Source organism: Azolla caroliniana, unplaced genomic scaffold (genome assembly GCF_043228905.1).
Source record: "Azolla caroliniana isolate FFs.n. ecotype wild unplaced genomic scaffold, voAzoCaro1.0.p SCAF_88, whole genome shotgun sequence".
Classification (NCBI taxonomy): domain Eukaryota; kingdom Viridiplantae; phylum Streptophyta; class Polypodiopsida; order Salviniales; family Salviniaceae; genus Azolla; species Azolla caroliniana.
Window position 1 is genome coordinate 67,463 of NW_028230523.1, and position 26,889 is coordinate 94,351.

General features: G+C 38.6%; 2 protein-coding genes and 1 long non-coding RNA gene across 3 annotated transcripts; all 3 read right to left on the minus strand.

The window, feature by feature from the left end:
- Nucleotides 1-1,630: 1,630 nt before the first annotated feature.
- LOC147849292 (flavonol synthase/flavanone 3-hydroxylase-like) lies at nt 1,631-3,320 on the minus strand. Its single transcript, XM_087337678.1, has 3 exons — nt 2,781-3,320; nt 1,957-2,284; nt 1,631-1,784 (listed from the first exon to the last, which is right to left on the minus strand). Exons 1-3 carry the CDS (start codon nt 3,260-3,262, stop codon nt 1,674-1,676), a joined length of 921 nt encoding a protein of 306 aa, XP_087193804.1. The 5' UTR covers nt 3,263-3,320; the 3' UTR covers nt 1,631-1,673.
- A 2,782-nt stretch (nt 3,321-6,102) lies between these two features.
- Nucleotides 6,103-10,029, minus strand: LOC147849293 (uncharacterized). The gene is made up of 3 exons (XR_015531810.1): nt 9,981-10,029; nt 8,723-8,865; nt 6,103-6,232 (listed from the first exon to the last, which is right to left on the minus strand). It is a non-coding gene; the product is annotated as an uncharacterized LOC147849293 (long non-coding RNA).
- Nucleotides 10,030-20,225: 10,196 nt separating this feature from the next.
- LOC147849294 (flavonol synthase/flavanone 3-hydroxylase-like) lies at nt 20,226-21,969 on the minus strand. The gene is made up of 3 exons (XM_087337679.1): nt 21,500-21,969; nt 20,676-21,003; nt 20,226-20,503 (listed from the first exon to the last, which is right to left on the minus strand). Exons 1-3 carry the CDS (start codon nt 21,952-21,954, stop codon nt 20,393-20,395), a joined length of 894 nt encoding a protein of 297 aa, XP_087193805.1. The 5' UTR covers nt 21,955-21,969; the 3' UTR covers nt 20,226-20,392.
- Between the last annotated feature and the right edge of the window lie 4,920 nt (nt 21,970-26,889).

Genomic DNA, 26,889 nt, shown 5'->3' on the forward strand with positions numbered 1-26,889 from the left:
CTCTATCTTAGTGATGCATGACAACTACTTGAGGCTCAACCATGGATATATGTCGTTAAAACAAAAAAATAAAATGAATTTATGGCCAAAGTACTGGTCCTAGCTAGTAGCCCTTAACATTATATTGTGACCAATCCCAGGTTACATAAATTGTAATTGTGTCACATGCACATAGTGTGCACTTGTACTTTTTTATATCTTTATATATAGCTAAAGTTGTTTTATATGGCATTAAATGTTTTTAAAAGTTTATTTTTTTATTTTTTTATTTTTAATTTTTTTCCAAAAGAGAATATACACCATTAGTTAAAATATACATGAACACGATCCCTTTCTCAGGTAGGCCGTGCCAAGATTATCCTAGCCTACATACGAGATCTCACTTATTTATCTTACACTTTTACATATGACTCAAGCCATCCTTTCATGTGATTCATAGATATACCAAAACAATATCAGAGATTGATTTATGTATGTGTAGCTTCCAAGGCAAGGCCCATAAAATGATCAAATACCAAGGTCAGGTTAAGGTTAGGAGGATTCAAATGTGCAACAAGGGATGTTATGGTTTTATATTCAATCACAACACCACCACAATAACAAGAAAAGAAAGCATCAATATAAGTTCCGCACTTAAAAATAATACATGGTGGTTACATTAGATTTATACAAATAATGTTGAAGTGGTAACCGCCTTGTATGTCAAGTGGCACTCTAGTATTATAAATTAGATACGTTGTCATTAGGTACTTCATATTAAACTATACAAATGGTGACTTGTGTTCAAAAATCTTACTTTGAGCTAATCAAAATCAATTCTAACGTTCACAATAGGCCCGAGATAAATGTTTTAGGAGAACTATAAGCCAAGTTGCCAACCATATCTCAAGGACGAAATTTGGATAAGAACATTTGGAGTCATAGTTTGCCAAAATAACACATCACACAACGATGAACGCTTAAGTAATGGAACACGATGAAAGGATCACTAAATATTTTTGATAGCAAGTACTTTAGTACACATAAGTACTTCAATAGTAAGATCATAACGTTTGAGTGTTAAACTTAAGGGGTGAGCTTAAGGGGATCCCAAGTGTGCCACAAGGGTCATTATAGTTTTGTCTTTGGAACGATGACACCACGATGCAACACACTTTTGTATTTTCCATTTGTCAACGCCTAGACTCATAATAGAGAATTGAAATAATTATCTGGACCTATATAAACATCTAGATGGTGAAAACGTTGTATGCCAAAGACAATTTTCTAACATAAAGAATTTCTCTCATTTACACTATGTTTGACATGTTTCCATAAAAGTTAGAGGGTTGATGGAGAACTGTGCATTATCCTTAAACACTTGGAATGCGACGATGAATGCTTAAGGAATGGAACACGATTCTAGGATCACTAAATATTGTTGTTAGATTTGGACCATTATATATAATTGTTCATACCACAAGGCTTTACTTTGTTGACTCCCCCTCATTTCTTATAACATGTTGAAAAGGCACAAAATCAAAGTTATTCAACCATATATTATGATTTTATTTTATTAAATGTATTTTACATTTTTGTGTCATTCTCGTAAGACTGACTGTTATTTTCAATAGCAAGTGCATTATACACAAGAAGTACTTCAATAGTAAGATCGTAACGTTTGAGTGTTAAATTTAATGGGCGAGCTTAGGGGGATCCAAGTGTGCCACAAGGGTCATTATAGTTTTGTCTTCGGCGACGACACCACGATGCAACGCACTTTTGTATTTTCCATTCGTCAAAGCCTACAATCGTAATAATAAATTGAAATCATTATCTCCTATATAAACATTTGTATGGTGAGTACGTTGTATGCCAAGGGCAACTTTCTAACATAAAGAATTTCTCTCATTTCTTTAGATGAATGTTTCCATAAAAGTTTCATTGATATTTTATAGGTAGTAAAAGAAGTCTTACTTTTAGTTGATCCCCAACATTGATGACCACTGCATTGGGTACTGGGTTGATGGAGAACCATGCATTATCCTTAAACACTTGGAGGCCATCCATCTCCTTATCTTGTAGTAGAATAGTAAGACACCCATGGTCGGTATGACCATGTGTCCCGAGGACCAAGTCAGGTCGAGGACATGGAGGATAGTAGTTTGCACGGAAGAACAAGTTGTTACATTTGAATGTGTTCACAAGGTAATCACTATCCTTGAACCCTAGATTTTCAGACATTGCCACAAGGAGACGCTTGATGACGCCCTCTACCTCATTGCCATAAGACTCAACTGCACTCCTGGGGAAAATGGACATTCAAATGGGTTATTAATATTGTCCCATGTTGGGAAATAAGGTCTATAGTACATGTTTTTTGGCACGTTCATTGGGACAAGAAGGCGACATTCAATATTTTTGACAATCAAGGAACAAAATTTAGTTACAATAAGAAGTATTTCCGAAAACAAGTTTGGGTCTAATTGGTATTGGGGGCCACATGTGCAATATTATCCATAATGATTGATCTCATGGCACAAATGAAGTTTCTACCGTAACAGAACTATGCATGGCCCACTACCTACCTAAATGCCTCGATGGGAAAGTGTTATGAGGAATATAAAGGTGAACCGAAAATGCCATCAGTAGAAATGCACGTAACATTAGGTCCTAATGGACAACAAAATGCCAGTTAGATAGATAGATATCTTTTTAACATCCATGGGAGACTCGTCGTGATCTATGAGACTAGGCCATGACAAAACATAAAACATGTTTAGGCAATGACTTGGGAGCACCTTAGTTGTGGAGGTTGTGAAGGCCACAAGTCTAGCTTCTTGAGACTAGGAGGAGCCAGGAAGCCGAAAAGGGAATCCATCCAGTCGTCAGCTGTGCCTCGAAAGAAGAGTGTGCGTCCGTACCCTTGCAACTTCTCCATGTCCCCGTCCTTCTGGTCCTCAGCATTGACGACATAGCCATGCTTTTCCGGACTAGGGAGCTCGAAGAAATCTTTGGCACTACGTCGAGCATCCTCGATGATGTCGATCGGAATGCCATGGTTGATCGCTTGGAAGAAGCCCCATTCCTCGCATGCACTCGCGATGGCGCTCAATGTGGTGGCCTTGGTGGAAGGAAGAGCGTCGCATTGCAAGCCACTTAGGTCGATGAGAGGAAGGGTCCTCTCAAGAAGGGGTTGTGGTGGCCTAGGACGATCCTCGGGTGAGACGATGAAGTTGATAGGAACTTCCTTCATGCACGACAATGTTTGGACCATGGCCATCTCTCCCTCTATAGAGTTGCTTCTATATGAAATCTTGATCTTAATTGTTGTGTCTTGTCACTATGTATGTCTCTCCCCATGCCTCTACATATTTATATGTATAGCAAGTAGTATCTTATGGACGCTTGTGCTTATTTATTTATTTGAAAATTAGTTTAGCAAGCCATATCTTATGGACACGTGCTTAATTATTTATTTGAAAATTAGTTAGAGTAGTTGACATTAAAATGTGGATATTGAGTTACAAGAACTTAACTTGTTCAAGGTCACATGTTGTATATGAGGAGACCTACTGTAGCATTAAGATAGTCAAGATGGGTGTTCAATGCGACTAAGATGGGTGTCCAATGCTATAGCAAACATGTGTTGTGTGGAGCCTCAAACCTCATTTAAGATAAGATAATGTTCCGTAGAGAGGGGTGAGGCGGGATGGTATGCCAACACAACCTTACAATTATCGGTTTGCGTCTTCAAATGTGGGCCCCATCATAAGGGAGTCATTGGACTTTGCATATGGCTGAGATCTAGAAGAATACTTAAAACATTTACATACTTGAATCATTAAAGAAAAAAGATAGAGAAATGAAACTAGACACTTCCAAAGTTATCACAACATAATGGGGTGCCTTTAATAGGCAACAAGTTTATTAATAGGGCGTCCACATCCTTATCGATATCAATTTATCTTACGAGTCATCAAGGTAGTGCTAAGTGGATAAGGGACCAATGACAATTCTTTGTGTATACGCTTCGTAAAGATGGTCCATTTAGGTGAGAACAGAAGTTAGAGCCATATACATTATATATGCTTGTCTATTTGAAAGTGTATGACGTTTCATGAAAAGATGGACTTAGGCTAAGTTAAATTTTGGCCCATTCCATACCTCTTTTGAAAAACTCAATGGACACTTGATGTGTTTGTATAAGCAAGTATAGGATGTGCATTCTATATCCGTCCTCACCCCATACTATACCAAGTACTTAACGACATCAACGTTGTGAGGTTGGAACAGTTATAAAATATATGGCAATTTGTGATTGACAGATTCCGTGCAAGGATACAACCTTCTTAGCCTCAACAACCCAACTCCTGATATTCACATAGTTGGCCACATGCTAGCAATAAGTGCCTTATAATGATTTACTCACTCTAAGACTACAAATGTATACTTGCCATTGCAAATAGAATAGAATAGAATCATTATCGTTTTATAGGGAGACCAAGTTTGACCTATGGGACCAAATAAACATTTAATCTTGTATATTACTCCGAAGGTGGGAAATTTACCAGTTTTCTTCGCTCTTACAATGGGGTTACTACTCTGTAGTAAAAATTCTCTATGTGAGAATAATGTACGCACATATGTGATCTCTCTTCTTGATGGGGATTTGGGTATGACACCTAAATTGTCGTGTCCATATAGTAAGTCATCATACTTCTTGTGAATTTAGCTCATATGTTGAGCATGCAAGAAGTGGTATTCATCCTCCATTATGTTCGTTGAATATGGTCATATTAGGGTGATGATGCCATGATCCTACCTAAAACAAGTAGCTAGTGAGCAGTGTTAAGGCTCTTTAAGCACCAATGCTCATGGGGGTAGGAAGAGGTGGTCGGATATGTTCTAGCATTTTTATCTTGGTTCGAGGCTAACATTGGAGGTCAACATTTGGAATGTGATATTCTAATTTTGACATTTTAGCATCTTACTACTTCATACTTTATAGTATAGTACGTAATATATCGAATGCATTGGCAAACATTCTTTTTCATACGAATGCAAAAAGAATGTGTATGCTATCAAAACATTCTTATGTTTTTTTTTACACTTTTTAACTTAGCTTTCTTGCCTTAAAAAAATTACCTTATAATTAATTAATTAATAATGAATACAAAAGTATGGTATTTCCCATACTTCGTGGGTGTTTACCATACGCGAATGATTGAAACAATCTCGAATGCAAATACACGTATGGTTCAAACTTCATACTATGCTTGCATTGCTCGAAAGCTCCAATATATATATTACTCCCCATCTTTTAAAGCATTTCATAATATCAATGAGAGGATTTTGCGTTGATTGGTTTTTAGTACCTTGCATTCAACATTCCAAGCTTGTTTTGGTAATCTATGATATACTTGTATACTCTTTGCATGGCTAATACCTCTTTGGGCCTAGCACTTGTTTCTAATATGATGACAAGTTAGGATGTTACGGGTTTCCCCCCCAATTGTTTGGGGAGAGAAAGATAGACACACAATATATTTCACTATAGAAGCCATAAAGACTTATGAAACCCACAACAATCAAATATGGACTTGTTATCATGAAAACACAACAAAGTCATAGGACACTCACAACTTCTTTTTCACAAATATGATCAAAATCTAGCTAAGCATTTAACAGGATTTGGTCTCTCTAAGAGCTGCAGGATACAAAAAAGTTTTCATTAAGTGAAGTTCAAAATGGTGCAGCTCCCAGAATCATCCTTGAGTATAAATCATACACAAAAATCTGGTTCTCATACAACAAGCACACACACAACAAGACTTCATTTCCAAAATTTGCAGAATTTGATGTTATCAAGACCGACTCAAAATCAATTCAATTCCTTGAGCAAAAAATAGGAGTATGTATATTTGAATCATCTCTGAACCTCTCTTCTAATATATGTTGCCAGGAATCTTTCTTTGCTCATCTTCAGCAATTCAGCACACATGAATTTCCATTTCCAAAAGTACAAACAACCTTTGTTTTATATGTACGAGCATTACACATTATATGACTTGTGACCCATTTTTCCCAAAATTTGTGGTATTGTATGTTATCATGACCGACTCAAAATCAAATCAATTCCTTGAACCAAAAATAGGAGTATATATATTTGAATCATGTCTGAACCTCTCTTCTAATATAAGTTACCAAGAATCTTTCTTCGTTCCTCTTCGGCAAATCAACACAATCTTGCCTGTTTCAAGATTGTTAAGTTAGTAAAATACCAAAACAGCAGTAAAATGATCTATGGGCAGTGCACTTTACCTTAAATAAGGAAATTAGAAAATGGAATGAGAATAATGAGATGAATAAAGTAGGAAATGACAGATTGCATTAAGAGAGGGAAGAGGAAGTCAAATCACTATCCCAACTCAAAATGCTGTATAAGATAAACAAACAAATGTTTCACATATGGATATGGGATTATGACTAATACATATTTGAAACATTGTACCCTGTATCTACCCACTTCAGCATTCCTAAGATTAGGTTAACAGAGGAAAGAGGAAATACCATGTCAAATATCCCATTCCATTACAAATCACTATTCCTACTAACAATGATGTGTAAGACAATAAATAACTGCTTCACAAATGGAAATGGGATTGTGACTACAATATATTTGAAATATTGGTGTTCCCTCCTACAAATGTATGTTTACATATGAAACATTTGTGAGCAAAAACCACAGCAAGGAACTCTTAAAGATACATACATAGTTAAAGTTTATCTACATCTTTTTGAAGGATGCCAGACCATTAGTGTTAGTTACGTTCCACAATCTGAACTTGCAAACACAATGTAACATGCACCAAATTCGCATTCACACGATGAGGTCTAATCAGGAACTCTTTAATGAGCCATAAAACCAATAGGGTTTGGAAGCCAAAACGCCTAAGCTAGCCATTACCACAAGGTTCTTCATGCTACACGAGAGTGTGGACTGGTTTGGCTAGAGTCCTACAGTAGCCATCACTCAATACGCTGTGACTCAGGGTTTGGGGTTTTCCCTTTATAGGTCTCCTTAACCCCTCCAATAAAGGTTGCATAATCACATGATGGAAGTCAAATTCCTTATTACAGGGGAATTCATGTTCGGGGAGATGCTACGTGTACCCATTTGGAGGTCTACCCACGTATCAACTGGCCAATGATCCAGAGGCATTTCCTGGTTTCTATTGATTGTTATATTGGGCTTCGTAATCTTCACAATTGTTTTTCTCTGATCCATCTATACTCTAAAAGTGCTTACTCTCATGCCGCATTCCCGTCAGCTTCAGATTGCAGGAGCTTTGCTATATCTCAATATCTCTAAGTGTAATAAATATTGTGGTCACTTTACCAAGCTATCCATCATGTCTTCAGACATCTCCTCTCACGTGTGATTTTGGTCAGCTGCAGCCTCTGTTAGCTCCATTCCAGGTGCCACTGCAAGACTAGCCATTGCATACACCAGAGTTCCCCTGGCAATCCCGCATCCATTCCATTTCTTAGCAGAGATAGCTTCATGCAGGTGGCCACACTGTCACATCATACATTTGCTAAACTTCAAACAAAATGTGCAATTAACTTAGTCTAGCCCATCTTACATCTGTTGTTCCTGTGTTTCCATGATTGCTTCTTTTGCAAAACACAAGTCAACCCGTTTCTCAGGTAACTCTTCCTTGAGAAACATCAGCTTGTTTTCGTGCTCTCAGACTGCTCTCAAAAACTTTATTTACTTCTACCTTCTAGCTATTACTTTGATTCTATAAATATTTAATGTGCTTTACATGTATGAGTTAATTCATTGAACACATTCATATATGGGTATAAATCAGAAAAAGAAAACACCTCCTGTTTCTGTTTTCATTTCATTATCAGTTTCCAGACTTCAATACTCATTTCTTCCACTTATATTTCCCCCATTTCCTGTCATACTCAGCAACTCTGATCCCAAGACCTTCACCTTAGTAAACAGTTGTGTAGACTGGCATTTCCTTAATGCACTTTACATGTATTAGGTAATTCATTGAACACATTTTTATATGGGTATAAATCTGTTAACAAACATCACCTTTTCCATTTTTACTTTATTTACCAGTTCTACAAACTTAGATACTTATTCCTTTCGTTTCTGTTTCCCCCATTTCCCCAACCATACTTGGTACTTCTGATCCCAAGATCTTCAACTTTGTGAAGCATTGTCTAGGCTGGGATTTGCTTCACTTAGCCTTTCCGCTTCTCCCTTGATCACATCCTCATTTTCCTCCTCAGAAGCACTAGACACCTCTTTGGAGAGAATCTTCTTCTCTCCTCTATTGATGCCCAAGCCACCATTCATATGTGATCGTCTTTTCCATCAAAAACATTGACATTCACATATTCATGAAAATTTCAGATTTCAGTACAATAATCTTTCCTATGTTTGACAAGAAGCAATGACCTTGAAAGCTCCAAACACACCGTTAGACTGAAAAGAATGTTTTACAAAGAAACCAAAGCTTGGTGTATTCTGGATAAAAATGAGATTTGTGTGCAAACAAGTCTAATCAAAGTATTTGAAGGTTTACAGCAGATGCATGTACCTATTCTATTATTTCCTACCCTGGAATTACATTAGCTCTTCTTAACAATATTGATTAAACACATTTTAAAATCAGTCAAAATTCTTTTTTGTATATGCAAAATAAAGGGATCAAACCTCTAGAAGAAGCACTCTTGGGATGCGCAAAAATAGCCCAAAACCAGGAAAAAGTTACAATGTCGGAAGACTTTAGGAAGCGTCATTACAGTACTCGTTTAACATACACGATTGGGTTGCAGCCTATGTAGAGATGTGTAAACCTGTAATTCATAATGATAATGAAACAGCACTTCAACAGGACATACTCATACATAAATCAGCTATACCAGAATTTTTCGTGCAAGTAAGTTTCCCTGAAAACCAACATTTTACTGTGATAACTGGCTTTGCAATTTGCAAACTTGCAATCGAACAAAAAACAGCTCCACATTTAAAGGCAATTAAAAGTGTATGATATATTAGATATTGAGATCTATCACAAGCATTTCAGACCAATTACCATGAGGAATGAGGCCGATGGTGGGTGGGTCCTGATTAGTAGTTTCTACCATCAATATTTAAGTTAATTTTAGGGAAAATTTTAGTATAATGTGGCATAACATTATACTTGATACACAAAATATAGTAGCATGTACATATACTTGGCCTAATGGTATTAAGACCTGATGTCTTTTAAGCACATGATAGTTTATGCTTGACAAAACATACGTCAACATTTTACCTAAAATCCATTTCTACATCTTCTTAATGAGAAAGAGAAAGCTATTTTCTTTCGATAAAAATACTTCAAATCTCATTTATTCTAGTAAAAGTGCACAAGCTAAAAATACATATGTGTTCTCTTTCTCTCTCGTTTTCTTTTCCTTTTATTTTATTAAAACAATTCGAATCTATAGACAGTTTACTTTCACTAAAAACATCCAGATCCCATTCATTCCAGTAAAAATATGTAGGGGTGTTACTTAAGTAAAACCACTTTTATGTAGGAGAAGTACAAATCTTCCATTTGGCCCCTTTTCTATATGGTCTTTGCACAAAATCGATTTAATTTTATGCATATTCAGTACTACCATCCATTCCAATATTCATGCAAGCAAACTCCACACAACTCCATGTATTCCTGACTTTTGAAAAGTAAAGTTTAGACACTACCCATGACATAAGCTATAATCAACTGGCATAGACTAAATCACAACTCCCTCCAAAATAACCAGAAATATTCAATCTGAAAAGCATTAGATATTTGTCCCATGATGAAAGACCTTTTGTCCAAACCCAAAATCAGTCATATCAGAAATCCTAACAAGGCACACAGACGAAGCAAGATACAAAGAGAAATATTTTTTGAGCATTCTGATAGAGAATATTTATTCACCTTTGAGATAGCTGGCACAAAAGCTTTCGTTGGAGTTAAGTATATTTTAGTCCTATTTACAACATGCTACCGTATGCGTGTGGCCTTCACCCCTTTCACACGTGCATATTGCAACTTCTCAATTTCATTCGTTAGACACAAATTTCACACCGTTGCCGAAAATCTTCACGACAGCGTGAGGTTTTTTCTAATAGAATCTTATCTTCTCTGATTCTCTGTGTCTGTGCAACCCGTGCTGTCTTGTGTAATCTCTGTGCTATTCGTAAGGTTGTCTCTGTAAGCATAGGGTAAGAGTCAGCGTAGTAGCGCACTTAGGTTCTTGGTCGTAGTCGTGAACCTTCACCCATAGATACGCATTATTACATAACTAACGGATTACGGCTCACATCTCGTGTGGCGTCATACCTTGCCACGCAATCCCCTTGAGCTCTATCTCGAAGGACTGAAGATAGACAATGTTCCATATCGGTAACACTCGGCAAAACTTCATGATACTATTCCGAATGCTACCTATGTAGCGTTCATCATATTGCCGACTGGCTTGTATTAGGTTCAATTGAACCTCCGGAACGTGTCGTACATCTTTCAACACGAGTTTGCACCCGGTTGAGGTTTCCAAACACACATCTCCAATGCTGACGATTTGGTAGGGTCCTTCATTTCCCATCTTTATAGATCCAAGATCTTCGGCTCTATAGGATGAGAAGCACTTTCAGTCAAGGGTTAGGTGGAATGATGTACCCGAATAGACCACCCATGTCGATCCTTCGCCGACGAGATTCACTTCGTTTTGCTCACTGATGAGCAACAACTCCTCAATCGCAACGATTGCGGAGGTGTTCTTTCTGTCTCGGATTTTCTTCGGCTCTACACCATCAGCTCCCCCTTTCTCCTTCGGAAAGTGTTGGCAGTTTTTCTGGAAGTGCCCCGGCTTCCCACAATAGAAGCACGTGGATTTGCCCCTCGATTTCGACCTGGTCCCTAACTTATCTCGGTTTTGGGGACTTCTATTTCGACCTCTTCCCCGAATCGTGTCACCTTCTGTGACTAAGGCCTTCTGATCGGTATTGGACTCTCGGTCCTTCCGGCGAGCTTCTTCATTCAGCAAGCTCGACTTCACCTACTCTAGGGATAAATGCTTCCCTTCTGGCCCGACGTTGCCCAAAGTGACAACGAGTGTCCCCCAGCTGTTCGGAAGGGATCCCAACAATAGTAATGCTAATACCTCATCGGCTAGAGGTACTTCTAGAGAGGTGGTTTGGTTCGTCAAGCCTTGGAAGGCATTGATGTGCTCCGCCATACTAGAGCCATCCTGGTACCAGAGCTTCACGATTTTTCGAAATACTGAAACTCGGTTCACGGCATTCTTGTTTTCGAACATGACGCCGATCTTCTTCCATAGGACGTCTGCTTCTATTTCTTCACCGAAGTTGTTGTATAGACATGAGGCCGCCTTCAAATGCAACACTGCCCAAGTCACTACATCGAACTTGTCTGGTCTTTTGTCTCCGAATTGCATCGGTAGCTAGAGGTCTTTGCACACGAGCATGTCTCTCATCTTCGACTTCCACACTGAGTAGTTCGAGCCGGTTAGCTTAAACGTGCCGCCAAACGAGTCTTCCATCGCTCTAATACCACCTTGTTAGGAATCGACCGGCCATAACCGGTTCACGTTCGTATTCGTGTGCTGAGAAACAAGAATTAGTACACAAACAAACAAACATAAAAACACAGAGACACCGATATTTTATGTGGAAAACCCGAAATGGGAAAAACCACGGGGGTCCATAAACCCCAAGAAAATAGATCACTATAGTAGAGAGGGAGTACAAATACGGAACTCGGAGGCAACAACCTCGAGTTCTCCTTCGTCTGACAGACGACTACAGAGTTACACTCTCACTCACTCACTCACTCATGGTTACAGAGGCAACGACCTCATTATATCTTTACAATAATGATCAACTACTCATAGTTACTAAAGTTTTCCCTAGTTGCTTATAAACAAAATCAAGTTTCTGGCTATTTACAAGTATAGCCCACAAGGGCATTTTAGACTATTTACAGTTATAGTCTTCCTAAACAATTTCAATTTTGGTTTTCGATTTCGACTTTCAATTTCGGCCTCGGCCGAGATACTCACCAACACGGCACTTCTCTTCCCATCCGGAGGGACATGTTTCCCAACAAGGATGCAGGTCTGGTTCACACACCTCGAATGGTTTATCAAAGAAGAAGGTCAGATGATCACGCAAGGGCACCGGGAAGGGAGGATGTTCATCCTCGACACCAATTATGTCGGCACCGCAATGTTTGCCAAAGGACAAAAAGTCGATTCTGATATCGAGTTGTGGTATAAGCAGATCAGCCACGACAATTATCAAAGGCTTTAGGAGTTGCAAACGAAACAAGTTGTGTTCGGTTTGGTAAAATTCATTGGCCGGAAGGCCCAAACTTGTGAAGCCTACCAACTAGGGAAGCCACACCAACTTCCTTTCTTCAACTAGCGAAACCAGAGTCGCAACAAGCTCAACTTAATACATTCGGATGTATGGGGACCGACACAGAATGTGAGATTAGGCAGGCGTCGATACTTCGTCTCCTTCATCGACGACTATAGTCGCCACACGTGGATCTACCTGGTAGAAAAGAAGAGTGACGTCTTTGACTATTTTCGGAACCTGAAGAGCTTAGTAGAGAGGGAAATGGAGAGGAAGATCAAGTGTTTGTGGTCACATGGCAGAATGGAATACTTTTCCGACTAGTTCAACTGTTATTTGCAACAAAATGGGAATTCAGTAGGAATTCAGTTGTAGATATACACCAGATCAGAACGGTGTAGCCCAAAGGAAGAATCAATTGGTTGTGGAAGCGGTAAGGGAAATGCTATAGGAAAAGAGCATGCCGAAATTTTATTGGGCCGAAGCCATTTGGACGGCAATATATATCCAGAATCGGATTTCGACAACCGGAGAGAAGGTGTCAACTGATGAGTTGTATTTTGGGCACAAGACGAACTTGAAGCACCTAAGGGTATTCGGTAGCATCACATATGTGCATGTGCCGGATGAGACGTGGAAGAAAATAGATGCCAAGTCAGATAAATGTATCTTGGTCGGCTATTCACATGCACAGAAGGGGTATAAGTGCTACAACTATTGTGAATGTGGTCGTCTAGTGCGGAACAAGTCAACACTCTTCTGTTGTGAATGTCGGGAGTTGCCAGTTGAGGTCTTCACGGTGTAGAGTGGAAGAGTTGCTGATGGAGACAAAGTAGACGGAGGCAGCAGAATCGAAAACACCAAGCTTTGATACCAAATTTTGTGAACGTGGTCATCTAGTGCGGAACAAATCAACACTCTTCTAAAGAGAAGATCATAAACAGATACAATCAAGGTAGATTGATGGCAACAGAGACAGCGAACAATGAGTCTCTTAGAAGGCAAGACAGAGATGTTAGGCACAAGATGACCTATATTTGCAACAACTATTTGACTAGGTTACAAAGTTAGTGTATATACTGACTAACTTAGGGCAACTGCCCTTCTTATTATTTACATAAATAGCCTAAACCTAGTGTGTACAAAAGGAGACAATGTGAATACGTCCATTAGAGACCCGCATTCAACACTCTCCCGTAATGGGAGTATTCATTGAAAATTTGTAAATCGACATCAATACAAAGTTTTCGAACAAATCAAAATTCCGTTTGAGTCGATGAACTTGGAAAAAAACAAAACTGAAAGCTGAACTGGCCCAGATTGGGAAAACTAAGACCAAGCTTTGAGTTGTCGAAGTCGATTGTTCAAAAAACGTCCTGAGTGTCTAACTAATCAGACTGATTCTTAGTTACACCCATCTAGTACCATAGGGATAAGAATCGATCCGCTGAAAGACACTAGGTCATTCCATCTGCGACATTATCGGTTGTAGGTATCTTTTCGAGGCTGATTTTCCCTGAAATGACGCAATCTTGAACAAAGTGATATCGAACGTCGATGTGCTTTGAGGCGTTGTGCTGAACCGGATTTTTTGAGAGAGCAAGAACACCCTGACTATCATTGTAGAAAACTAGAGTTGAGTCGAATTCGACTTGTCAAAACATGTGCACTAGCCGACCAAGCCATAAAGCCTCTTTCGCCACATCGGACGCGGCTGCATATTCGGCCTCGATTGTCGATGTGGCAGTGCACTCCTGGAGTTTTGATTTCCAAGAGATCGCTCCATTGCCAAATTTGAAGCAATATCCAATTGTTGATTTTGTCACTGTCCACACAGCCAGCAAAGTCCGAGTCGGTATAGCCGACTACGCCTCAGGTGTCGTTCAGGCCGAATAGAATGCCAAGGTCTTTTGTGCCCACCAGATATCTGAACACATGCTTTACTGCATTCCACTGCGATCGGCTAGGGTTGTGCATGAATTTGCTGACGACTCCTATGGCGTGAGCAATGGCAAGTCGTGTCGTTGTTACCGATTAGGAACACTGTCTACGGTTAGTCCTTCAACGTAGACTTCAAGGTGACTATGTCGCAAGGAATGGTATTGTCGCACCGTAATACATAATGGGATACTCCCACGTATCCTATTAGCGTATAAGGGAGAAGGCAACAACCGAGCTCCTTGGGAAGTGCATTAGTATCCGCACTTACGCCTACACCCTTACGATTAACAATACGCAACAGAGAACAAAGACACAGTAGATAAGAAAACCACAGATATGCACAAAACTCTGAGAAGATAGTAGTCTATTATGAAAGCGCTCTGTGCACCAAAATTACACGCTCCCTCTTACAAAGGATTTCTGCCCTTTATATAAATAGGGTCTTTTAGCCGTTCACGCTTCCCGCGTGAACCATTACATGCGTTTCTTACGCTTTTACTATATTATAATATTTATGCGCTTCTGTCCATCGGTTACTATTCCAGCGAACAACCCCTGGTAGTCTTCGTCCTCCGACTCTTCATCCTCGGAATCGTTGTTATTCCAGCGATTCCGGTAGTGCCGGTCATCGCGTGAATTCCGATCTGTATACCGGGGTCGTTCTTCTTGGCGCCTTTGATCATTACGGCGAGGTGGTCGTTGTGTTTCTACGCTTTGTACTGTGAGCATGGGTCTGTTCAACATATTGTACTCACACTGCTCGACCGTGTGTGCTTTCGAGTGACAAATTGGGCAGTGGATTCGCATGTTGCATTCCACTACGGAATGCCCAGAATTGAGGCAAATCATGCACTGGATTGCCTGGCGAAAATGTCGTTCCTCATCTTGAGGTAACGCTTGTCGTAATGAGGACATGGAAAACCTTTCCTCTTCTTTGTCCAACTCGAGATGTAACGCTCGTTCTATGACCATATCAGTTGTTTCTCCTTTCACGCTATTGTTGTTGAGCGTCGTCCATATCGGTCGCCGTAAGGCTGCCAGAAATGTCTCCCGAGCCTCGTCCTTTATAGGGCCCCGTTCTAATTTCCACCGCAAATTTTGGAAGCGTAAACTAAAGTCTGCGATAGTCTCGGCTGGCAACTGTTTGATTGTATAGAACTGCCCGAGGATTTCGCGTTGCGGTACCCTCCGATGAAAGAAAGGCAGAAAGGCCGACTGTAGTTGGTCGTAGGTTGTAATTGTTGGTAGATCCATCTACAAATGCCAAAACACAGCTCTACCATCCAGAGTTAATCCAAACTCTGTCATTTTGGACTGGTGCGCTACCTCTTCTGGAAGTCTCTACACCATGTGATTCGCATTCCAAACATTCAGGAACAGGCAAATGTGGGTTGCGGCGTCTGTTTCGCCGTTGAAACGGGGATACGAGAAGGCCATGCCAGATGCTACAACGGGTAGGGGAAGACCACAGTAGTTGTGTGGTGACGGAACTTCCTACATGTTGCCGCGATGTTTGGTGAGTGGGAAGTCGACTTTGTGGTCCCAACCAATATCATTGAGGCGAGGTTTTTGCCTTGCACGGTTCCTTGCCTAGCGTGTGATGGACCTTGTGATTGGTCGGTCTTGTCGTGTCAGTTCTCTAGGTCGTCTACGGCTAAACATCCATTCGTCGTTGTTCGTCTATGAAAAGACACAGATCACCAAGCGTGCCAAACGTGTTACCAATTAAGAACACTGTCTACGGTCAGTCCTTCGACGTAGACTTCAAGGTGACTATGTTGCAAGGAATGGTACCGTCGCACCGTAATACGTTGTCGCGTTCTTACGCGCGTGCGTGTAGTAGGGGCGGGACCACGGCGGTCTCGGACGAGGGAGAAAGGGATGCCGAGAAAACCAACTCCAGACACGACCCGGAGGCAACCGAGCACGAGAGACAGAGAGAGAAAGAGCATGCGCGCAACACCGACTCGTATACACAGAAAGCAAAAGGGGCTAAGCTCCCAGCACCTCCGAATACACCAATATGAACAAACTGATATGATTGTATGTATATTACAAAGGGGAAAGATACAACCCCGGCTTCAAGCCGGGCTACGCTCAGAAGAAAAGAAGTTAACCGAACAGCTTTGCCACCATAGCTGCGGCACCCGACTTCCCAAGAAGGAGAAGAAGAAGAAAAGAAAACAGGAAGTTACTAACCCTAGGAACTCTTAACAAAAGAAAGACCCTCTACAAAATGGTATACCCTTACGACTCAAAATGGGGAACCCTTTCAAAAGGGACCCCTCCCTTCCTTTTATAGCCCAAGGAGGGAGAGACGTTACAACGTCGGACAAATACTCCCCCTTTATTCTACACACCGTTTTCCTGCTATACATGTGCACATGTTGCACACCACCGACTTGCCCTTTCCACCCCGGTTTCACACCGTAGCCGAAAATCTTCACGACAACGTAATATATAAGGGAAATGGCTACAACCAAGCTCCTTGGGAAGTGCACTAGTATCCACACTTATGCCTACACCCTTATGATTAACAGTACGCAACAAAGAACAATGACACAATAGATAAAAAAACCACAAATATGCACAGAACTCCGAGAAGATAGCACAAAATTGCTTTATCTTTGAAATTAGTCATAAATATATATTCAAATGGGATGAAGGTTTGAACTCAAGGGAGTTACATAGCTAGCAAAAGGTACTGGGGTGTAGGACGACAATGAATGAGTGTAAACGTTATGGCCTGAAAATCAATGGTGCGGACTTTCTTAGCTCAAAATCCATGGTTTATTTAGGCCTGGTATCTAGCCGCATACCACTCGGAATGCACTCATGTACCTACTACCAATCTTATACAATAGATGCAAGATTACAAAAATTAGTAACCCACTACCTAATACCAATTTTGATTAAATAGAAATGTAATGCCCTTGCCTTTGGATCTGTTGATCTCAAAATCTAAAATATAGCATGAGGGTAAATTTTGTGGTACCAGATGCTATTTTATGTTCATATGTTGACCTTTGATGTGGTTGCCTCTGGTTAAAACCCCTCAAACCATTCTTTTCTTAATGTAAATGTTCGTTGTTTATCATTAGTATTTTGATTCGTAATTTTGGTGTCATGCACTTATGATCTTTTATCTCTTTAGGTGTTTTATTCTTGGGCAATTGATGATCAATCCAGGAAGGTGGGGCAATTGTTTAATGACCATATTGTTAGTTTGATTTCGACTTTCTTTGTTAATGTTTGAATGATCATTTTTTAGTGTTTTTTTTTTATGTTAGCTATATCGTTTAGTAATATTCAATCTGGTTTTTGATTGATTGTTTGTCAATGTTTAAACAGTGATTAATTGATAGGATGTTCAATTTAATGTTTCATCAATCATTCGTAGATATTCAATTTATAATTTAATTGATATTTTATGTAACACTAACTAGTTGTGAGTTTTATTAGACGATCGAAGATATGTAATCACTAATTTATTCAATATTAATTGATTGTTATCCATCCAAATTTTTTATCATTACCTATTTCGTTTCGTGGATCATTGCTTGCTTTTATATTTCTTATTTATCAATTATTAATTCATTGTTATTGTTTATTAATATATCGTTTTTCAATATTTTATTTGATATTTGTTGATTATTAATTAATTATTAGCGTGTGATGGTTTGTTGTGAAATCTCATTCATTCTCGCATTTACTGCTTCACGACTTAACATGGATCTCACAATTATATCCACAATTATTAATTGATTGTTATCCATCCAAATTTTTTATCATTACCTATTTCGTTTCGTGGATCATTGCTTGCTTTTATATTTCTTATTTATCAATGATTAATTCATTGTTATTGTTTATTAATATATCGTTTTTCAATATTTTATTTGATATTTGTTGATTATTAATTAATTATTAGCGTGTGATGGTTTGTTGTGAAACCTCATTCATTCTCGCATTTACTGCTTCACGACTTAACATGGATCTCACAATTATATCCACACGTGACATGGATTACCAAAACCACCCATGTGGCTAAATTCAGTAATTACCCGGGTAATTTACGCCTTGTGCTCACATACTTATTATCTCTCGGGGATAGTTTAGTTACCTCTTGCACTCGAATGCTTATTATCTCGGGGATGGTTAAACACTACATGACCTGTAGATAATTTATGCCTGTGTAAACTCATATTCACTGAGGCTTGAAATTCATGGAAGTAATTTCCGAGCAAACAGATGGATGTAGGGGTGCAAGGTCAACTCCTTGTGTGAATACCCCTCTGAATGTATAAGGCGCTCTCACAGGTTTAGAGTAGAATAACATTCATGAATGTTTTCTATATCTCTATCTTAGTGATGCATGACAACTACTTGAGGCTCAACCATGGATATATGTCGTTAAAACAAAAAAATAAAATGAATTTATGGCCAAAGTACTGGTCCTAGCTAGTAGCCCTTAACATTATATTGTGACCAATCCCAGGTTACATAAATTGTAATTGTGTCACATGCACATAGTGTGCACTTGTACTTTTTTATATCTTTATATATAGCTAAAGTTGTTTTATATGGCATTAAATGTTTTTAAAAGTTTATTTTTTTTATTTTTTTATTTTTTATTTTTTTCCAAAAGAGAATATACTCCATTAGTTAAAATATACATGAACACGATCCCTTTCTCTGGTAGGCCGTGCCAAGATTATCCTAGCCTACATACGAGATCTCACTTATTTATCTTACACTTTTACATATGACTCAAGCCATCCTTTCATGTGATTCATAGATATACCAAAACAATATCAGAGATTGATTTATGTATGTGTAGCTTCCAAGGCAAGGCCCATAAAATGATCAAATACCAAGGTCAGGTTAAGGTTAGGAGGATTCAAATGTGCAACAAGGGATGTTATGGTTTTATATTCAATCACAACACCACCACAATAACAAGAAAAGAAAGCATCAATATAAGTTCCGCACTTAAAAATAATACATGGTGGTTACATTAGATTTATACAAATAATGTTGAAGTGGTAACCGCCTTGTATGTCAAGTGGCACTCTAGTATTATAAATTAGATACGTTGTCATTAGGTACTTCATATTAAACTATACAAATGGTGACTTGTGTTCAAAAATCTTACTTTGAGCTAATCAAAATCAATTCTAACGTTCACAATAGGCCCGAGATAAATGTTTTAGGAGAACTATAAGCCAAGTTGCCAACCATATCTCAAGGACGAAATTTGGATAAGAACATTTGGAGTCATAGTTTGCCAAAATAACACATCACACAACGATGAACGCTTAAGTAATGGAACACGATGAAAGGATCACTAAATATTTTTGATAGCAAGTACTTTAGTACACATAAGTACTTCAATAGTAAGATCATAACGTTTGAGTGTTAAACTTAAGGGGTGAGCTTAAGGGGATCCCAAGTGTGCCACAAGGGTCATTATAGTTTTGTCTTTGGAACGATGACACCACGATGCAACACACTTTTGTATTTTCCATTTGTCAACGCCTAGACTCATAATAGAGAATTGAAATAATTATCTGGACCTATATAAACATCTAGATGGTGAAAACGTTGTATGCCAAAGACAATTTTCTAACATAAAGAATTTCTCTCATTTACACTATGTTTGACATGTTTCCATAAAAGTTAGAGGGTTGATGGAGAACTGTGCATTATCCTTAAACACTTGGAATGCGACGATGAATGCTCAAGGAATGGAACACGATTCTAGGATCACTAAATATTGTTGTTAGATTTGGACCATTATATATGATTGTTCATACCACAAGGCTTTACTTTATTGACTCCCCCTCATTTCTTATAACATGTTGAAAAGGCACAAAATCAAAGTTATTCAACCATATATTATGATTTTATTTTATTAAATGTATTTTACATTTTTGTGTCATTCTCGTAAGACTGACTATTATTTTCAATAGCAAGTGCATTAGTAAACAAGAAGTACTTCAATAGTAAGATCGTAACGTTTGAGTGTTAAATTTAATGGGCGAGCTTAGGGGGATCCAAGTGTGCCACAAGGGTCATTATAGTTTTGTCTTCGGCGACGACACCACGATGCAACGCACTTTTGTATTTTCCATTCGTCAAAGCCTACAATCGTAATAATAAATTGAAATCATTATCTCCTATATAAACATTTGTATGGTGAGTACGTTGTATGCCAAGGGCAACTTTCTAACATAAAGAATTTCTCTCATTTCTTTAGATGAATGTTTCCATAAAAGTTTCATTGATATTTTATAGGTAGTAAAAGAAGTCTTACTTTTAGTTGATCCCCAACATTGATGACCACTGCATTGGGTACTGGGTTGATGGAGAACCATGCATTATCCTTAAACACTTGGAGGCCATCCATCTCCTTATCTTGTAGTAGAATAGTAAGACACCCATGGTCGGTATGACCATGTGTCCCGAGGACCAAGTCAGGTCGAGGACATGGAGGATAGTAGTTTGCACGGAAGAACAAGTTGTTACATTTGAATGTGTTCACAAGGTAATCACTATCCTTGAACCCTAGATTTTCAGACATTGCCACAAGGAGACGCTTGATGAGGCCCTCTACCTCATTGCCATAAGACTCAACTGCACTCCTGGGGAAAATGGACATTCAAATGGGCTATTAATATTGTCCCATGTTGGGAAATAAGGTCTATAGTACATGTTTTTTGGCACGTTCATTGGGACAAGAAGGCGACATTCAATATTTTTGACAATCAAGGAACAAAATTTAGTTACAATAAGAAGTATTTACGAAAAGAAGTTTGGGCCTAATTGGTATTGGGGGCCACATGTGCAATATTATCCATAATGATTGATCTCATGGCACAAATGAAGTTTCTACCGTAACAGAACTATGCATGGCCCACTACCTACCTAAATGCCTCGATGGGAAAGTGTTATGAGGAATATAAAGGTGAACCGAAAATGCCATCAGTAGAAATGCACGTAACATTAGGTCCTAATGGACAACAAAATGCCAGTTAGATAGATAGATATCTTTTTAACATCCATGGGAGACTCGTCGTGATCTATGAGACTAGGCCATGACAAAACATAAAACATGTTTAGGCAAGGACTTGGGAGCACCTTAGTTGTGGAGGTTGTGAAGGCCACAAGTCTAGCTTCTTGAGACTAGGAGGAGCCAGGAAGCCGAAAAGGGAATCCATCCAGTTGTCAGCTGTGCCTCGAAAGAAGAGTGTGCGTCCGTACCCTTGCAACTTCTCCATGTCCCCGTCCTTCTGGTCCTCAGCATTGACGACATAGCCATGCTTTTCCGGACTAGGGAGCTCGAAGAAATCTTTGGCACTACGTCGAGCATCCTCGATGATGTCGATCGGAATGCCATGGTTGATCGCTTGGAAGAAGCCCCATTCCTCGCATGCACTCGCGATGGCGCTCAATGTGGTGGCCTTGGTGGAAGGAAGAGCGTCGCATTGCAAGCCACTTAGGTCGATGAGAGGAAGGGTCCTCTCAAGAAGGGGTTGTGGTGGCCTAGGACGATCCTCGGGTGAGACAATGAAGTTGACAGGAACTTCCTTCATGCACGACAATGTTTGGACCATGGCCATCTCTCCCTCTATAGAGTTGCTTCTATATGAAATCTTGATCTTAATTGTTGTGTCTTGTCACTATGTATGTCTCTCCCCATGCCTCTACATATTTATATGTATAGCAAGTAGTATCTTATGGACGCTTGTGCTTATTTATTTATTTGAAAATTAGTTTAGCAAGCCATATCTTATGGACACGTGCTTAATTATTTATTTGAAAATTAGTTAGAGTAGTTGACATTAAAATGTGGATATTGAGTTACAAGAACTTAACTTGTTCAAGGTCACATGTTGTATATGAGGAGACCTACTGTAGCATTAAGATAGTCAAGATGGGTGTTCAATGCGACTAAGATGGGTGTCCAATGCTATAGCAAACATGTGTTGTGTGGAGCCTCAAACCTCATTTAAGATAAGATAATGTTCCGTAGAGAGGGGTGAGGCGGGATGGTATGCCAACACAACCTTACAATTATCGGTTTGCGTCTTCAAATGTGGGCCCCATCATAAGGGAGTCATTGGACTTTGCATATGGCTGAGATCTAGAAGAATACTTAAAACATTTACATACTTGAATCATTAAAGAAAAAAGATAGAGAAATGAAACTAGACACTTCCAAAGTTATCACAACATAATGGGGTGCCTTTAATAGGCAACAAGTTTATTAATAGGGCGTCCACATCCTTATCGATATCAATTTATCTTACGAGTCATCAAGGTAGTGCTAAGTGGATAAGGGACCAATGACAATTCTTTGTGTATACGCTTCGTAAAGATGGTGCATTTAGGTGAGAACAAAAGTTAGAGCCATATACATTATATATGCTTGTCTATTTGAAAGTGTATGACGTTTCATGAAAAGATGGACTTAGGCTAGGTTAAATTTTGGCCCATTCCATACCTCTTTTGAAAAACTCAATGGACACTTGATGTGTTTGTATAAGCAAGTATAGGATGTGCATTCTATATCCGTCCTCACCCCATACTATACCAAGTACTTAACGACATCAACGTTGTGAGGTTGGAACAGTTATAAAATATATGGCAATTTGTGATTGACAGATTCCGTGCAAGGATACAACCTTCTTAGCCTCAACAACCCAACTCCTGATATTCACATAGTTGGCCACATGCTAGCAATAAGTGCCTTATAATGATTTACTCACTCTAAGACTACAAATGTATACTTGCCATTGCAAATAGAATAGAATAGAATCATTATCGTTTTATAGGGAGACCAAGTTTGACCTATGGGACCAAATAAACATTTAATCTTGTATATTACTCCGAAGGTGGGAAATTTACCAGTTTTCTTCGCTCTTACAATGGGGTTACTACTCTGTAGTAAAAATTCTCTATGTGAGAATAATGTACGCACATATGTGATCTCTCTTCTTGATGGGGATTTGGGTATGACACCTAAATTGTCGTGTCCATATAGTAAGTCATCATACTTCTTGTGAATTTAGCTCATATGTTGAGCATGCAAGAAGTGGTATTCATCCTCCATTATGTTCGTTGAATACGTTCATATTAGGGTGATGATGCCATGATCCTACCTAAACAAGTAGCTAGTGAGCAGTGTTAAGGCTCTTTAAGCACCAATGCTCATGGGGGTAGGAAGAGGTGGTCGGATATGTTCTAGCATTTTTATCTTGGTTCGAGGCTAACATTGGAGGTCAACATTTGGAATGTGATATTCTAATTTTGACATTTTAGCATCTTACTACTTCATACTTTATAGTATAGTACGTAATATATCGAATGCATTGGCAAACATTCTTTTTCATACGAATGCAAAAAGAATGTGTATGCTATCAAAACATTCTTATGTTTTTTTTTACACTTTTTAACTTAGCTTTCTTGCCTTAAAAAAATTACCTTATAATTAATTAATTAATAATGAATACAAAAGTATGGTATTTCCCATACTTTGTGGGTGTTTACCATACGCGAATGATTGAAACAATCTCGAATGCAAATACACGTATGGTTCAAACTTCATACTATGCTTGCATTGCTCGAAAGCTCCAATATATATATTACTCCCCATCTTTTAAAGCATTTCATAATATCAATGAGAGGATTTTGCGTTGATTGGTTTTTAGTACCTTGCATTCAACATTCCAAGCTTGTTTTGGTACTTGTATACTCTTTGCATGGCTAATACCTCTTTGGGCCTAGCACTTGTTTCTAATATGATGACAAGTTAGGATGTTACGGGTTTCCCCCCCAATTGTTTGGGGAGAGAAAGATAGACACACAATATATTTCACTATAGAAGCCATAAAGACTTATGAAACCCACAACAATCAAATATGGACTTGTTATCATGAAAACACAACAAAGTCATAGGACACTCACAACTTCTTTTTCACAAATATGATCAAAATCTAGCTAAGCATTTAACAGGATTTGGTCTCTCTAAGAGCTGCAGGATACAAAAAAGTTTTCATTAAGTGAAGTTCAAAATGGTGCAGCTTCCAGAATCATCCTTGAGTATAAATCATACACAAAAATCTGGTTCTCATACAACAAGCACACACACAACAAGACTTCATTTCCAAAATTTGAAGAATTTGATGTTATCAAGACCGACTCAAAATCAATTCAATTCCTTGAGCAAAAAATAGGAGTATGTATATTTGAATCATCTCTGAACCTCTCTTCTAATATATGTTGCCAAGAATCTTTCTTTGCTCATCTTCAGCAATTCAGCACACATGAATTTCCATTTCCAAAAGTACAAACAACCTTTGTTTTATATGTACAAGCATTACACATTATATGACTTGTGACCCATTTTTCCCAAAATTTGTGGTATTGTATGTTATCATGACCGACTCAAAATCAAATCAATTCCTTGAACCAAAAATAGGAGTATATATATTTGAATCATGTCTGAACCTCTCTTCTAATATAAGTTACCAAGAATCTTTCTTCGTTCCTCTTCGGCAAATCAACACAATCTTGCCTGTTTCAAGATTGTTAAGTTAGTAAAATACCAAAACAGCAGTAAAATGATCTATGGGCAGTGCACTTTACCTTAAATAAGGAAATTAGAAAATGGAATGAGAATAATGAGATGAATAAAGTAGGAAATGACAGATTGCATTAAGAGAGGGAAGAGGAAATAGCAAGTCAAATCACTATCCCAACTCAAAATGCTGTATAAGATAAACAAACAAATGTTTCACATATGGATATGGGATTATGACTAATACATATTTGAAACATTGTACCCTGTATCTACCCACTTCAGCATTCCTAAGATTAGGTTAACAGAGGAAAGAGGAAATACCATGTCAAATATCCCATTCCATTACAAATCACTATTCCTACTAACAATGATGTGTAAGACAATAAATAACTGCTTCACAAATGGAAATGGGATTGTGACTACAATATATTTGAAATATTGGTGTTCCCTCCTACAAATGTATGTTTACATATGAAACATTTGTGAGCAAAAACCACAGCAAGGAACTCTTAAAGATACATAATACATAGTTAAAGTTTATCTACATCTTTTTGAAGGATGCCAGACCATTAGTGTTAGTTACGTTCCACAATCTGAACTTGCAAACACAATGTAACATGCACCAAATTCGCATTCACACGATGAGGTCTAATCAGGAACTCTTTAATGAGCCATAAAACCAATAGGGTTTGGAAGCCAAAACGCCTAAGCTAGCCATTACCACAAGGTTCTTCATGCTACACGAGAGTGTGGACTGGTTTGGCAAGAGTCCTACAGTAGCCATCACTCAATACGCTGTGACTCAGGGTTTGGGGTTTTCCCTTTATAGGTCTCCTTAACCCCTCCAATAAAGGTTGCATAATCACATGATGGAAGTCAAATTCCTTATTACAGGGGAATTCATGTTCGGGGAGATGCTACGTGTACCCATTTGGAGGTCTACCCACGTATCAACTGGCCAATGATCCAGAGGCATTTCCTGGTTTCTATTGATTGTTATATTGGGCTTCGTAATCTTCACAATTGTTTTTCTCTGATCCATCTATACTCTAAAAGTGCTTACTCTCATGCCGCATTCCCGTCAGCTTCAGATTGCAGGAGCTTTGCTATATCTCAATATCTCTAAGTGTAATAAATATTGTGGTCACTTTACCAAGCTATCCATCATGTCTTCAGACATCTCCTCTCACGTGTGATTTTGGTCAGCTGCAGCCTCTGTTAGCTCCATTCCAGGTGCCACTGCAAGACTAGCCATTGCATACACCAGAGTTCCCCTGGCAATCCCGCATCCATTCCATTTCTTAGCAGAGATAGCTTCATGCAGGTGGCCACACTGTCACATCATACATTTGCTAAACTTCAAACAAAATGTGCAATTAACTTAGTCTAGCCCATCTTACATCTGTTGTTCCTGTGTTTCCATGATTGCTTCTTTTGCAAAACACAAGTCAACCCGTTTCTCAGGTAACTCTTCCTTGAGAAACATCAGCTTGTTTTCGTGCTCTCAGACTGCTCTCAAAAACTTATTTACTTCTACCTTCTAGCTATTACTTTGATTCTATAAATATTTAATGTGCTTTACATGTATGAGTTAATTCATTGAACACATTCATATATGGGTATAAATCAGAAAAGAAAACACCTCCTGTTTCTGTTTTCATTTCATTATCAGTTTCCAGACTTCAATACTCATTTCTTCCACTTATATTTCCCCCATTTCCTGTCATACTCAGCAACTCTGATCCCAAGACCTTCACCTTAGTAAACAGTTGTGTAGATTGGCATTTCCTTAATGCACTTTACATGTATTAGGTAATTCATTGAACACATTTTTATATGGGTATAAATCTGTTAACAAACATCACCTTTTCCATTTTTACTTTATTTACCAGTTCTACAAACTTAGATACTTATTCCTTTCGTTTCTGTTTCCCCATTTCCCCAA